Source organism: Hipposideros armiger, unplaced genomic scaffold (genome assembly GCF_001890085.2).
Source record: "Hipposideros armiger isolate ML-2016 unplaced genomic scaffold, ASM189008v1 scaffold_443, whole genome shotgun sequence".
Lineage (NCBI taxonomy): Eukaryota > Metazoa > Chordata > Mammalia > Chiroptera > Hipposideridae > Hipposideros > Hipposideros armiger.
Window position 1 is genome coordinate 1747647 of NW_017731793.1, and position 12800 is coordinate 1760446.

Genomic DNA, 12800 nt, shown 5'->3' on the forward strand with positions numbered 1-12800 from the left:
CAACACGAGGAGAGTTTAATAAAGGGCCATTTACAGAGGGTGGGTGCACGTGAGACAGTGTGGTTCTAGCTCAGGAGCTAGTAACAGCAGGACGCCATGATTGTCCCCAATTTTCGGGCCTGAAGGGGAGAGGAGAGGGAGCGTGGAGAGCGCCAGCCCACTGTGGCCAGGCTCTCCCATCCTGTGACATTCTCTCGTGTGCTGCAAACCCGGTCCTAATGCACCCCCAGGGCAGCCTGCTCAAGATCATGTCTAGTGGACCAAGCTGCAGCCACAGTCTACACAAGACCAGCAAGGCCTCTTTGGGGAAGAGAGGCCTCCAAAGTGTGCCTGAGTGTGCAAAGCTGTAACTGCAAGGATGGCCACTGCGGCACCTTTGGTAACAGCCAAAACAAACCGAATGTCCCACATACGGGCAGAGTAAATGGACTCTGTTCCATCCACATGAAGGAAAACGCAGCTGCTATAGGAACGTGCAGGCTTAGTATGTGGGGAGGGCTTCTGCAGTCATTAAGAACAGGAGCGCCAGGCAGCATGTGTGGGGGGAGGTCATTCTGGTTACACAACAAACAAGCCAACAATCATCATGGCTGTGCTCACATGGGAACAGCCTGGAAGGAGTCCTACCGCCTGTGAACAACACTTACTTCCAGGAGTGCCACCGACTAGAAGGGGACCTTCACTTTGTATTACAAAGCTCTGTACTATCTTTTTGTTTTGTTTTACAATAAGCACATAATTTCTTTAAGAGTGATTTATACAAAGAAGTATTTTATATCTATATATAAAAAAAGAGCTAAAAATGTGGCGAAGAGGGAAGGAACAGAAGAAGTACCAGTGTTCTTGCCCTGCTCATCGAGATCTGGCAGTCACTGTGAGCCCCTGCAGCACACGGGGCACTGTCTGGGGTGCTGGGCGACGGCACTAACGACAACGGCTGCCTGAAAAATGCTCACCCTCTGTGAGAAGCTGGTGGGACACGTCCAGATGTGCCCGCCTGCCTATGGCACGAGGTGAGCAGGGGTGAGTGGGCACACACCTGGGGCTGCAGGAATGGGGGGCGGTGGGGGGCAGTTAATCGCCCCCATGGAGGAGCACCATGAGGGCATGGAGGGGGGTCCTGGACTGTTCCTGCCTGTCTGGGTGTGAAGGATGGGGGGTGGAGACAGGAGCATGCTAGACTCTGGAGGGTCTCCTATGTCCTCCAAAGAAATGTGGATGCCATCACAAGGGTCCTGAGAGGCATGTAGGTGCTCAGCGCTTTCTCATTCCCGGACCCTTCCTATGCCGGCTGGTGGGAGAGAGGGGTGGTGCGGGCAACGGTCCAGCAGAGTCTGGGTGACTGTTGCCGGGGGGCAGAGCAGGGCAGTGCCATGCTCAAGGGATGTAGCAGCAAGTTACCTCAGGGCAGCTGGACAGTCTTCTTCTCACAGCATGGCTGGAGGAATTCATCGTCCAGGTGGGCCAGAGGGGCACAAGTGGCCTGTTCTGTGGTCTTCACCCACTGACCGGAGGGCAGGACTCCAGGGATTGAGGAGGAGCCAGAGATGGCTTCTCAGCCAGAAGGGGCTGGAGAGACCATCTCGTCCATCCTCCTCCAGCCAGGCAGAGCTACCGAGGGGCCCCCACAAGACTGTGGCAGAGAGACCGTAGACAGGGAGGTGCAGAACTGTGAGTCCCGTTGCAAACATGGAAGTCCCAGGCAGGGATGGCAGGTGAGCGCTCCCTCATGTGCTGACTCTGACAAGCCTAGCTTGCCTGGGCCGCTGAGAGGAGAAGGATTCGGAGAAGGATTCGGAGACTGACACGAAAGAGCTGGGAAAGCTGGGCGTCCCTGGGTAGACTGCCGACACGTGCCAAGGGCAAGGGACTGGGCCATGGGCACAACTGTTCTATGTCTGCAGTCCTGAGGCCTCTGAAGGCTGGGGTGACTGGTGACTCTGCAGGTGAGACTGGCCTTCCAAATCATCATCGCAGTGCCCCCACCAGCTGGACAGCTGAGCCTTTCCTGGCTCCCTGCTCACTAAAGAGAAGTGGCTGAGCGCTGGGGCTCAGCATAGTGGGTGGACAGACACGTCACAGGACCCGGGCTCCACGTCACCCCTCCACAGTAACAGAAGGCGCTGCCCATGCATGTGTGGGGTATGGAGGCCTCTGAGGCAGTCCCAGCTAACAGCAACCCAGGCTGGAGGGTCTCTTGCTCGCCTGAGTCTCTGGTAGACTTCCCTCCATTCCTGTAAGAAGGGGAGAAGTCCCTGTAAGAAGGGACACTGGGCAGGGCTCCCCTGCTGGTACTCTCTGGTGACCGCTGGTCAGAGCTGTGAGCTTGAATCTCTAGGCCTCTCATTCAAGGCCTGGCACGGGGAACATTCCAGGTGGTGGAACAGAGTGGGCAAAGGCAGGTCCTCGGAGAGCCAAAGCCAGGACACACCCATGGAGCCGGGAATGCCCAGCCTGGCCCATGAGGAGGCTGCCAGGCAGACAAGGGGAGCCAGAGAGGGAGTCTCAGCCGGCAGGTGGGGTCAGGGAGGCTGCAGGCATGAGGGCAGAGTGATGGGGAAAAGGGCAGCCCAGAGAGGGGGATGGAAGGATGGTGGACATGGATTTTAGGCCACAGGCCTGCTCCCCAGCCCCGACCCAGGGGTCTGTACGTACGGATGAGGTCCCCGTCGCCGACCTGGAGCCAGGCGCTGCTCCTCCTCTCCAGGTCCTGCAGCACCGACTGCTCAAACGCCAGGGCAGCCACGCGGCTGAAGAAGGCCTTCACATTCTCCCCTGTGTGCCCACAAAACAGCTATGAGCCTGTCTGCCTCTGCCCTTAACTGCAGACGCATTTGGGTGCGAGCCAGTGGGTATGAGGGTCAGGGCAGTCCACCTCCGTGGCTGCCTGGGACAGTGCAGTGCAGGGGACGGGCTAGCTGGCCTGGCTTCCCACTCGCGCTAGCCCCCTCCCCACTCTGGCCACCTGCCCTGGCAGCTACCTCAAATCTCTGAGTCCTGGCTTCCTAGCATCTATTCTTCTAGTCAATCAGTACTTAGCGCTTCCTGTGGGCCAAGCGTGGGTGGGGTGGGGTGGGTGTGTGGCAATCAGAGGGTGCCTGGTCTCCTGTCACCTGTGAGCACCTGTCCAGTGGGCAGCTGTGAGGATTAAAGTGTGCTGCCGGCCCCCACATGGAGCCTTTGTGAATCCTCTGCCAGGTGAAAGAGGCCATTCACCTGGGCATGGAGCTGGGTTCTGGTCCCCAACATGTACACTGCCCTTGTGCAGCCAACAACCTGTACAAACTACACAGGGCAATTCTGCTTGGCCCATAGGGAGCTCTCAGTGAACATGCTGTTACTCTGTTAAGAGGGCAGTTCTCACAGGGCACAGGGATGCCATCAGGAAGGAGCAGAGGCAACCAGGCCTGGGAGCTGCCACATTTTTGTCTGTGTTGGGCTGGAGGTGGTGTTTCTTCCACCTGTGGTGCCTACCCTCAGCCATCCTGCCACCTCACCCAGTCCCTGGCCAGCGTCTGCTCTGGCCCCTCACTAGAGAAAGGACTACTGGTTGGGCACACTTCCTGAGTCCCCAGAGCCTCTATGCACCAGGCACTGCATGTCATTATAATACATGCCCCCAACAACCTGAGTTTTCAAACTCTGTTCTTTGCTTCTCTGCATTGTCAAATTTTCCTCGGTGAATACATGTGGCTTTTGCAATTTCAAACATTAAAATAAAATGAGAGAGACAGTATCACCCACTTCCCAGATGAGAATACTGAGGTTAAGAGCTACTGGGCATCTTTCAAGGGGCAGGGTGAGCAGTGGCCCATAGAGGAAGGTGGCTCAGGGGTTGGGGGGGCAGACATGGTGGGATGTAGATGAAGGATGGGGGCCATGAGCGATGTTTCAGTGTCTTCCACGCTGACAGCAGGGAAGGGATGAAAGCCCCAGGTTACTGGGCCCTTCTATGTGCCAGGCGGTGCCTCCTACCTGGTATCCATGGATGGGGGCAGGATGGTGCAGTGGTTTATAGGTGAGGGCTGAGTTCCTACCCCAGGCCTGCCCCTTCATCCTGGGACCACAGAAGTGACTTCACAGGGATAAAACTGACCTGCCCCGAGGGTTAGGCATCGCTATTCCTGTCACCCAAGGGGCATGGCTCTCAGTCTCCCCTAGGGATGAGGAGGCTCTGCTCAGGCAATGGAAGGCCCTGCATGGTCACTAGCACAGATGGCTGAGATGCAGACACTCGACAGACCCAATAGACCTGAGGAAGGAAACGCGTGAGCCTCCCACAGCTGGCCCCGCTCCCACTCACCCGTCTTGGCTGACACCGACCAGTACTCGGCCTGCATCTCATTGGCCAGGTGGACGGCTTCCACTTCCGCCTGCTCGCATGCCGCGCCTGACTGGGAGAAGGGGCCCTTCTTCAGGAAGGTGCCTGGGGAGGTTCAATGCCTGCCTCCCACTGCGCCTCCTCCCGCCCCATCTCGCCTTGGGCTGGGAATCCCCATTTCGGGGGGGTGGGGTGGGGGTGGGGGATGCCTGCCCTCGGGTGAGACCCCAGTGATCCTGGGCAAGTCTGAGTGCCGGCTGTCCCTCTCTGAGACAAGCACCCCTAACTTTCAGCTCCCAGGCCTGCAGTCTTCAAATCCCCATCTAGGCATGTCAGTGCCACCCTGCGTTCCCCAAACACAGGCTGAAAGGAGATGCATTTTCTTGGGGGCCACCCCGGGCCTCCAGCCCTGTTCTGCTCACCAGAAGGTCTTTCTTGGTTCCCACGAGGAACACAAAGCAGGAGCCCGGCTCATTCTCCCTCAGAGCATCCTCTAGCCACTGCCTGAAACGTACGGGGGGGGGAAGCGGGGTTGCAGGGTTGTGGGGAGACAGGCGGAGACGGCCCCACCCACCCAGAGGGGCCTGCGGAAGACCAGGGGATGGGTGTAGACCCGGCTCCTCCCCAGGGCTGGGAGAACTGAGCCAGGAGGTGTGGGGAGGGCACCTCGAGTTGAGCTGCTGAGCAGGCACCGGTCCTGCGGCCAGAAGGGCCTTGGCTAGACCACAGGGGAGCGGTGTCACAGGAGCCGGGCCAGGGTAGGTGAGGACCCCGTCCTGGTCATGGCTCTGCCCTTGCTCCATGTCAACTTGGGTGAGTCCTGCACTGTCATCAACTAGAATGATCACCCCAGACCCACGCCTCAAACAAAAGCGAGGTGAAAGGGACGGTGGTCCCTCAGCCGGATGATTGCCAGCAGAAGCAGGACAGCCTCTCAGCACTGGTGATGTTACTAGCTCTCCTGACCAGATCTCTGCCCAAGACAGCAAGTGCCAACTCATGTCCCTTCAGACAGGACTGGCTACATAATTTGCAGGGCCCAGGACAAGGTGAAAATGCAAGACCCCCTCCAGCGATTATTAAGGCTTTCAAGATGGTGATAGCATGGCATCAAAGCAAGCTCAGGCCCTTCTGAGCGCCAGGCCCCGTGTGACTATGCTGACTGTGCACCCTGAGCCGGCCCTGCTTTCAGCAGATGGGTGCAAATCCTGAGGGATAATAAGGCAACTGGACAGTAAGCAGCCTGTGGGCAGTCGGTCTGACAAATTAGCTGGTCACCCACACCTGTCACTGGGGACCCCAGGGGCTGCAGAATCCCAGACTTGCCTGGTATGCTCCAGAGTCTGCATGTCAGTGAGGTCAAAGGCTGTGATGATCACTGCACACCCAGGGAAAAGCCAAGAGCTGGTCAGCGACAGGGGAGGCAAACATGGCGTGACAAGGGGGGCTCCCCTTGGGTAGCTGTCTGCTCCCCAGGAACTGAGTGGTCCCCCAGGCACTCATCCTTGAACCCCACAATGGAGCCTGGGAAGGAGACACCCCATGGCTGCCCTTTGTGTCTCATCCCCCCAACCGCCTTCTCTGACCCACACTCAGCATCCCAGCCACAGTGAGGGATCCAGGGAGGCAAGATGACTTTGGGGCTCCCGAGTTCAAATCTCCCCCCTGTCACTCACAGCTAAGGGAACTTAACCGCTGAGAAGGCCTTAACCGCCGAGAGCCTCAGTTTCCCCATCTGTGAAATGGTGAGAACAATACCTCTTGCTCTCAGGGTTGCTGTGAGGATTAAGCCAGAGCAGCTACTTTAAAAGCTCTTGGTCCAGAGCCTGAAGTGGGGCCGACTTGACCAATGGTAGTTATTAACAACAACCAGCTTTAGGGAAACAATTTCTGGGGAGCAGGGAGAGCAGAAAACGGGGAGATGCAGCCCTGCCCCCTCAGCTCCTCTTGTCACTGGCCTAGCCTACGCCCATCTCCTGCTACAGTCAACTCTGCTCGTTTTTCTGGGGTCTCCTGACATGCACTTCCCCTTCTGCACATCTTTCTGAGCTGGAACTGGGGCTGAGACTCCCACGGAGCACCCACCACCGTGAAGTCCCCAAAGGGGAGGTCAGCCTAGGCCCTGGGTGGAAGGCAGCTTCCATCGCTGAGGACTGGCCCAGGGGTTTCTCAGTGCCTGTGCATAGGACCTGGACTTCCTACTGCTGAGCCTGGCGGGGAGCCCCCTGCTGCACACGGTTGAGGGTCCCACCATGGCTATCATCCAGCTGCTCACCCTGGGCACCCCGGTAGTAGGCAGATGCGATGCACTTGAACTTCTCCTGCCCTGCTGTGTCCCAGCTATGCAGTGGCAGAGAGAGAAAGGGAAATAGAGGTGGCACATTAAGCGATTACCGTGGTCGGAGCCAGCAGGCTAGTGGGCCATAGGCAACAGTCCCTAGGGCCCAAGCTAGTCATACCGGAACTGGCAACACACGATGGGGACTTACATCTGGAGGCTGTAGGGGATCCCAGCGATCTCAAAGCGCTCGATTTCAAAGTCTACCCCGATGGTGGCCTTGTAGTCACGGTCAAAGACATTTTTGCAAAACCTGCGGGAGCCAAGGAAGTCATCAGAGGGGCTGCATGGAAGATTCACTCATGACAGTAAAAGTGCGGAGGCAACGAAAAGTCCACCCCTTGGGAATCGCTAAGGAGATGATGGTCCATGGAGACAGACCAGGGATGCACAGACAATGAGAACTATGTGGCGAAAGCGACACTGCAGCAAACACCGCAAGTCAGGGACAGTGAAAGAGAAACTGAGCATCCTTTTGCAGCGAGGGCAGTGAGGTTGGAGCCCATGGTCCCAGGGGGACAGTGTGGCCAATGCCAGGCTCCTGGGATGCCGTACTCTCCATCGACCCCACCACCTCCCCAATTTCTTGCACCCTCTCCATGGGTTTTGTTCCCAGAAGCTACATGGTCTCCAGTACGACAATGTCATCTGGGCCTCTGGGCAGTCAGTCTGGCGAAGGCCTGACAACCTGGTACTGGGAAGTGTGGCTGGCAGACGCACCTGTGGATGAGGCTGGTCTTGCCCACGTAGAGGTCGCCAACGACAACCACCTTGGAGAGGTTGAGCCTGTGAGAAATGTGGTCGTGTTGCTCTCAGGCATGGTCACAAGAGCATCTTCACACACACAGGCCCTTCCTTCTCTGCGCGCTCCACCCGTGAGGACAGGGGACAGGCTACCTGCTGAAACACTCTGGGATGTCTGTCCCCATCCCAGGCCCTCGGAGGGGAGGGCAGGAGAGCCTGTGTTTGTTCTGGGAACTCTATTATCCCTGGGCTGTACCCCTGACCACGCTGAGCCCAAGTCCCTCATGTGAGAATTAGAATTGGGTATGATGAGAGGCTGAGGGAGCAAAGACAAGCCCCAAGTGGGGCTTCGTCCAAGCTGGGGGCGCATCTGGGAACCTGGAGTATGCTGAGTGTGTAGACACAGTGCCACTGCATAAGGGACACAGCACAGGGGGCAGGGTCCACACGTCTCCTCCCCTCCATGGGCTGCATGCCTGATGGGCTCCTGCTCCTTGTAAGCAGGCACTGCTTGACTGGGAACCCCACTGTTATCTGCTCCCTTGGGGGTGTCTACCAGGGCCAACCAGGCCGAAGGGCATGTCATGGACAGGATTTAGGTCTGCACGTCTGGACTGTGGCTTGAAGCAAACCGGCTGAGGTTCTCGGGCTCTCTGGGGACCCAGCTCATAGAGAGCAGCTGCATCTCATTCTGTGAGTGTCCTGTGCTCTGCGGCAGCATTCTTGGGACTGTGGATGATACCTAGAGTTCCTATAGCTCAAGTCAAAGGAGCTCAATGGGTAAACACCTGACCAGGCACTCCCTCTGCCTGCAGACGGCAAGAGGGCACCTCTGTGTCACCCAGTGACAGTGTGCACCTCACCTGCACATGTCTGTGAGGGCACAGGCTGTGTCTGCTCTGCTCCCAGGCGGCCTCTAGTTCTAGAACAGGGTGCCCCCGACTCTGCTTCTCAGAGGAAGGAGTAAAGGTACTGCCAAGGCGTTGGGAGTACCCTTTGTGTCTCAGTTTCCCCACCGTCCAATGCTCTTGTGAAGGGTCAGGGAGATAATCTGCATGAAGCACCTGGTATGGAACCAGTGCTCCCAAATCGGTGGCCATTACCCTCGTGCCACGACCGTGGCTGCTTCAGCCATTCTGACCTGACCTGAGCCCTGCCTCACTTTGAGTCTCCTTGGGAACCACAGAGCTGGGTCTCCACTGGGACCTCCTCATACCTGTGAGCCAGTCAACCCCCTGAGCAGACTGTGAGCTCCTCAGGATGATGGGCAAAAGCAGGCCCTCATGGCTGTTTGTTAAAGGAAGGAGTGAGTGTTGCAAGATCCCCATGCCAGGAGTGCCGGGTGCTGCCAAAGCAGGAGCAGGACAGGCTGCACAGCCTGTCCTGAGGAATTCAGAGAGCAAACTTGCAATCCTGTGAGATAAGTGTGTGGGGCACAGGAACACACAGGAGGGACACCTGCATAGCCCGGGCCGGGGACAAAGGTAGCGGGGCGGGAAGAGAAGGCCCCCAAAGGACCTCACACTATACTGAGACCTGCAGAGTAGGGAAAGATATTCCAGACCAAGGAAATAGACATAGGCTGAGACCTCGGGTTGAAAAATCATGTGCATGACTTAGTAAGAAACAGAAAAGCTGTTCTACATAAAAGAAGTAAGTCCAGTAACACCAGATAAAGCCCCATCGTCTTCAGGCCTATACTGAGTTGCACCGGTATAGTCTGTGCCTTTTATTTGTGCGTTCCCACACTCATTCATGCACTTATTCCCCCGACATCCTGCGTCCCATGCACTCACCCGACAGTCCCCGTGTTTCTGCGCTGGCAGGTGGCATTGACCTGCCCGTGGAAGTGCTCCTTAAGCTGCAGGCAGGCGGCAGGTGTGTACCACTGGCAAGGGAGAGACAGACAGACAGACAGACAGATGGGCACGTTATCCTGTGAAGCTGTGGCTCCATCACAGAGCAGGACAAGAGGTGGTGGCTTGCTTCCCAGCATTTCCTCCCCAAGCCTCATGGCTGGTAGTCTCATGAGCTTTCTCTGATTCCTCTGTCACACTTGTCAGAAGCTTTGAGACGCCAGGGTCTTGTGAGTCCTTAGGAGGAGCAGCAGGGGCTGGGCCAGACCACAGAGCCTAGGCAGGGACTTGGAGAGCTGGCTCTCGCCTGGGGCAGCTGTGCTCTTGCTGCAGGCATGTGTTTGCAGGTCTCTGTCCCCTCTGGTCCTTTTAGGGAGAGATGAGGGGTGGGCTGTAAGGGTCATTTTAGCTCAAAATCTTCCTATACCTTCTACAAATCAGTATGCCATTTTTGTTTTTTTAAATATGCATATATAAGGTACTTGCACTCGTCCATATTTCTTGGAAGGCAGAACTGGGCAGTGCTTTAACCCTCCGTCGGGTGCAACTGATCTCACAGATTTATTGCACACAAAGATGCCGCTACCCAGGCTGTGTCCCAGGGTAGGAGAAAGTCGGACCTCTGGAGTCAGGCACAGCCAGGTCAAGTCCTAGTTCCATCACACCCAGCTGTGTGACCTCAGTCAGCCCTCCCTAGCTCTCTAAGCCTGGGCGTCCTGCTCTGTAAAGGGGGTCCTTCGTCCCACGAGACCTGGACTGTTTTGTGCCAATCATACTTCCCTTCCTTTTGGCTCATTAGACACCAGTCTGTTATCCCTGGGTATCGCTGTCAGGCTCTGTATGGAAATAATTGCCTGGGCCTCTGATGAGGTGGAACATCCTGAGGGGATTGTCCACAGGTCTGAGGCAGCAAGGGTTTCTCTGTGGATGTATGGAGAGAGAAGCAACTGCAGGGGGGAAGGCACAAAAGGGAGGAGGAATGACTGCAGACTGAGATACCCAGAGCCTACTTTCACTCCTTCCTCCCTACCAGCCTGGGCACAGAACTCAAAAGATACGAAGACCATTCCATGGAGAGGATGTCTCCCTTCATGCCTGTCCCGAGTCACATGGAGGCAGCCGCAGAGAGCAGGATCTGATGTAGCCTTCCAGAGACATTTTTAGCGCATATATATATATATATATATATATATATATATATATATATATATTTTTTTTCTCCCCTTTCCTTTTTTCCACACATGGGAGTATGCTACACACAACTGCTCCATTCTTTGGATTTTTACTTAACAATTTACTTTGGCTCTCACTGCACACCAGCACCCGACGGGCGCCTCATTCCTCCTCACTTCTGTGTCAGGAAGTAACATTTTGCTATCTGAGCAGGTCTCCGTCAGAGGACATTTACGTTGTGTCTGACTTTCTGCTTTATAAATTGCTGCAACGCCTGGCTTTGAACGGCTGGATCAGAGGGTGGGGGCGTGTGTAGTGTTTAGAAATATTGCCCCACTGCCCCCTATGGAGGTTGTATTGATTCCTGCTGCAATTAATATTGAATTGTAATACAGATGGAAGAGAGCTGTGAGTTTTCAGCAGGAACTAAAGGCAGAATGGTAAGGGTGGAGAACCCTGCATTTGGTGTCAGGAAACTGGAGTGCTGGTTTGATAATCATTTTAAAAATAATGAGAACAACAGCAACCATCACTCAGGCAAAGGAGCTCCCATTTACGACGAGCTAGGCCCCCAACATGAGAGGAATTATCCTTAATGTATCAATGGCTCTGAGAGATTGAGTAATTTGCCCATGGTCACACAGCTTAATGAAAAAATCAGAATTCACACCCAGGACTGTCTGACTGCAAAGTCTGTGCCCTTAACCTTCATACCACGCTGCCTCCTTGTGTCACCCTTAACATGCTGGCCCACCTTGGGCAAGTCAGTGCTTAAGTCTCCCAACTTCTCAAGAAGTCTGGTAAGTCCTTGGGGTCTGTCAGTGAGGGACTGACCGCTCCGATTCACCTGCTTTGTTTCTGGTGGTAAGTGCAGGTGGGGAAAGCTGGATGTGGATGTGGTGTCAGGAGAGCAGTGCACACATAAAGGGCTGGCCCAATGACTCTCTACCTTAGGGAAGCTGGCGATGATGCGGTCCCGGCTCACAGGGGGCCCCAAAGGCATCAGGGAGGACTTCATCCTTCCAGAGAGTCCTGTAGATCCAATCAGGGGAAACAGAGTTAGGGAGCTCTGCCAATCCCCAGAGACTCACCCACAAGTTTTTGCCTAACTTTTTAGTAGCTTTAAAAACAGATCCAAGCCTCCTTCTCTGTCAGGAGTATAGGCCAGAGGTCATCATCTCTTTCACTCTGTAGGCAGTACGGTGGGGGTGGGGGGGGCCAGGCCTGCTCCACCCTGCCTGGGGGTCCCCCTGTCAGGTCTCCAACCAGGAGTGGCCCCTCTCTGAGCTTATCCCTGGGTGGGAGGCACACCACAAACATTAGGTTGTATATCTCAGCACAGATACAAGAGGTAGAGTGGGGAAGGGTCCCTGCTCCTCATCTAAGGGATAAAGGCTCTGTGGAGGGGGAGGAAGGGGGGTGGCTAAGGTTTCAGCTCACAGGCCTGTCACCCCACCCAGGGCCTGGCCCCTGACGCTTATTCAACAGCCCGGCCTCTCCTTCTCGGTCTGCCCTCTCTCCCCACTAGGGTGGCCTTGACCGAGGGTTGTTGTCCTTCTCAATCTGACACCGATCTCCTTCAGGATCAGCACGGGCCTGGCCCAGGGTGGGAATTCAGGAAATGATGGGGCCCCCGAGCCGCGGTGGGAGGTGGGCGGGGGCGCGGCGTCCTCCTGACCCCGGCCTCGGAGACGCGCTCTCACGGAGATGGGCCGAGTGTGGGACACAGGGTTGGCTGACTCACCCGCAGCGGCTTGGGAGGTTCGGGGTTCCGCGCGGCTTGGTCTGGCAGAGAGGGCGGCAGAGATCACCAAGGCAACGAGCGCCACGCGGGACCGGCGGGCATCTGACGAATCCTGGACGTCTGGGGCGGGGTCTGGGTGGGGCTTGCAGCGGAAAGAGTCCCACCAAGCGCCCAGAGCGGTCACCATAGCAACCAAAGCCTCGAGGTAGTCGCGGGCTCCAGACACCGCTGCTGCTTGGACGCGGCCCGAGCGCCGGCGATCACCATTGGTAACGAAGGCGGGGCCGGATAAGGGGAATGTGGGCGAGGTCAGGTCGGCTAGGGTGGAGCCTGGGCTCCAAGGGCGGGGTCTGGGCGGGGCTGACCGTGGAGAGAGACTCGCCCACTGGACGGACCTTCCTGACAATCACCATAGCCGGAAGGGGGAATGGCTCAAACTGGTAGGGATTATGTGGAGTGTTTAAATATTTATTTTCATAATATATTAAATATGATTTTTTTTCTAGGTATCTAAATATTTCGTGTTTTTCATTAAATATTGGTATGCAAGGATCTTGAAGACCCCTTGACATCTTTCTCTCACATCCCATATCTGATCTAGCAGTAAATTCTGTAGGTTATACC

The 12800-nt window shown here is 56.1% G+C and overlaps 2 protein-coding genes across 7 annotated transcripts in view; one reads left to right on the forward strand and one right to left on the reverse strand.

The window, feature by feature from the left end:
- Nucleotides 1–12436, reverse strand: RAB36 (RAB36, member RAS oncogene family). 4 transcript variants are annotated; one of them, XM_019665422.1, is made up of 11 exons: nt 12177–12436; nt 11382–11464; nt 9200–9291; nt 7380–7445; nt 6811–6912; nt 6597–6661; nt 5648–5699; nt 4744–4825; nt 4304–4394; nt 2678–2775; nt 1–2234 (listed from the first exon to the last, which is right to left on the reverse strand). In XM_019665422.1, the coding sequence occupies exons 1-11, from the start codon at nt 12361–12363 to the stop codon at nt 2052–2054; spliced, it is 1101 nt and encodes a 366-aa protein (XP_019520967.1). In that variant the 5' UTR covers nt 12364–12436; the 3' UTR covers nt 1–2051. The 4 variants fall into 4 exon arrangements, with proteins under 4 accessions (XP_019520967.1, XP_019520970.1, XP_019520968.1 ...); XM_019665423.1 differs by having other exon boundaries at nt 2077–2234; nt 2656–2775; XM_019665426.1 differs by lacking the exon at nt 1–2234 and having other exon boundaries at nt 4304–4390.
- Nucleotides 12411–12800, forward strand: part of RSPH14 (radial spoke head 14 homolog) — a 91563-nt gene continuing 91173 nt past the window's right edge. The window contains exon 1 of one of the 3 annotated variants that reach the window (XM_019665430.1): nt 12411–12445. The gene's annotated coding sequence lies outside the window, so the exon portion shown is untranslated. Of the gene's footprint in view, nt 12446–12530; nt 12617–12800 lie in introns of those variants that run through there. The other 2 variants (XM_019665428.1, XM_019665429.1) reach the window with 2 other exon arrangements.